The sequence below is a fragment of the Penaeus monodon genome, chromosome 20, assembly GCF_015228065.2.
Source record: "Penaeus monodon isolate SGIC_2016 chromosome 20, NSTDA_Pmon_1, whole genome shotgun sequence".
Taxonomy (NCBI): Eukaryota; Metazoa; Arthropoda; class Malacostraca; order Decapoda; family Penaeidae; genus Penaeus; species Penaeus monodon.
In genome coordinates, this window is record NC_051405.1 from 41,212,432 (window position 1) to 41,213,325 (window position 894).

General features: G+C 52.6%; 1 protein-coding gene across 1 annotated transcript in view; it reads left to right on the forward strand.

The window, feature by feature from the left end:
* The first annotated feature begins 305 nt into the window (after positions 1-305).
* LOC119585997 (proliferation marker protein Ki-67-like) overlaps positions 306-894 on the forward strand; it is a 10,867-nt gene continuing 10,278 nt past the window's right edge. The window contains exons 1-2 of the mRNA XM_037934709.1: positions 306-401; positions 636-840. Coding sequence (XP_037790637.1) covers positions 667-840 — 174 coding nt within the window. The 5' untranslated portion in view covers positions 306-401; positions 636-666. The remainder of the gene's footprint in view (positions 402-635; positions 841-894) is intronic.

An 894-nucleotide genomic window follows, 5' to 3' on the forward strand; every position in this document is an offset into this window, starting at 1 on the left:
TCGAGACTTCCCGCCGCTGAAGGTGCATTGGCATCGTGCGGTCCCGCGTGTACGAAACATGTGAATGTGCTCGGGAGCCTTCTTTGTGCGCCTCGCTAATTTCACTTTCCAGCAGCCGTAAGGTACTTCGTGGTTGTGAAGCGAGGGTGTGGGGGGGAGGGGAGGACTTAAGGTCGACGGATCCTTATGCTGAATAGTTTTTTTTTCTTTCTTTCTGGGTAAGTTGGGAGGCGTTGAGAGGGGGGGGGGGGCATGTGCTGTTCGTACAAAAGGAGTGCTTGCCAAGTTGCAACACCGATGCCCGCTAAGAACTTGATGATGGTCGTCGGTCAGGCATGTGTGCTTGCATTTCGGGAAGGATTGATTGCTGGAATTGCACGTTTACGCTTTTTATCGCCCGTGTAAACTTTTGGTCGCGAGGACAAGACCTGTACTCGCTTTCCGGTAGAATGTTTACGGTATTTCTCGCTTTATGCCGTGAGAGATAGAGAGATGTCTGTTCCAACTTTCACGTACTATGAGGATTACTTGACTTTGCCTTTCGTCACTTGGCAGAAGATTTACGGGGAGAAAAGCACGCTTCGTTATGAGATCCCGCGGTGTGATTTGAACCAACTCTTTCCCCTCCATTGCAGGTAGCTGGGCCGAGGTTGGGAATTTCGCGCCATGAAGATCCTGGGTTACATTGTGGTGATCAAGAGGTCGGGAGCTGATGGGACGCCCTTCCCCCTGACCAACACCAGTTGTTCCATCGGACGCAATAATGAGTGTGACATCAGAGTTCAGCTGCCCAGTGTGTCCAGACAGCACTGCCGGGTGGACGTGGAACCAAGTGGGAAGGTTAGTTCCCGGTTCCAGTGTGCGTGGCCCTCCTCTGGCGATTCCCCTTGTCTG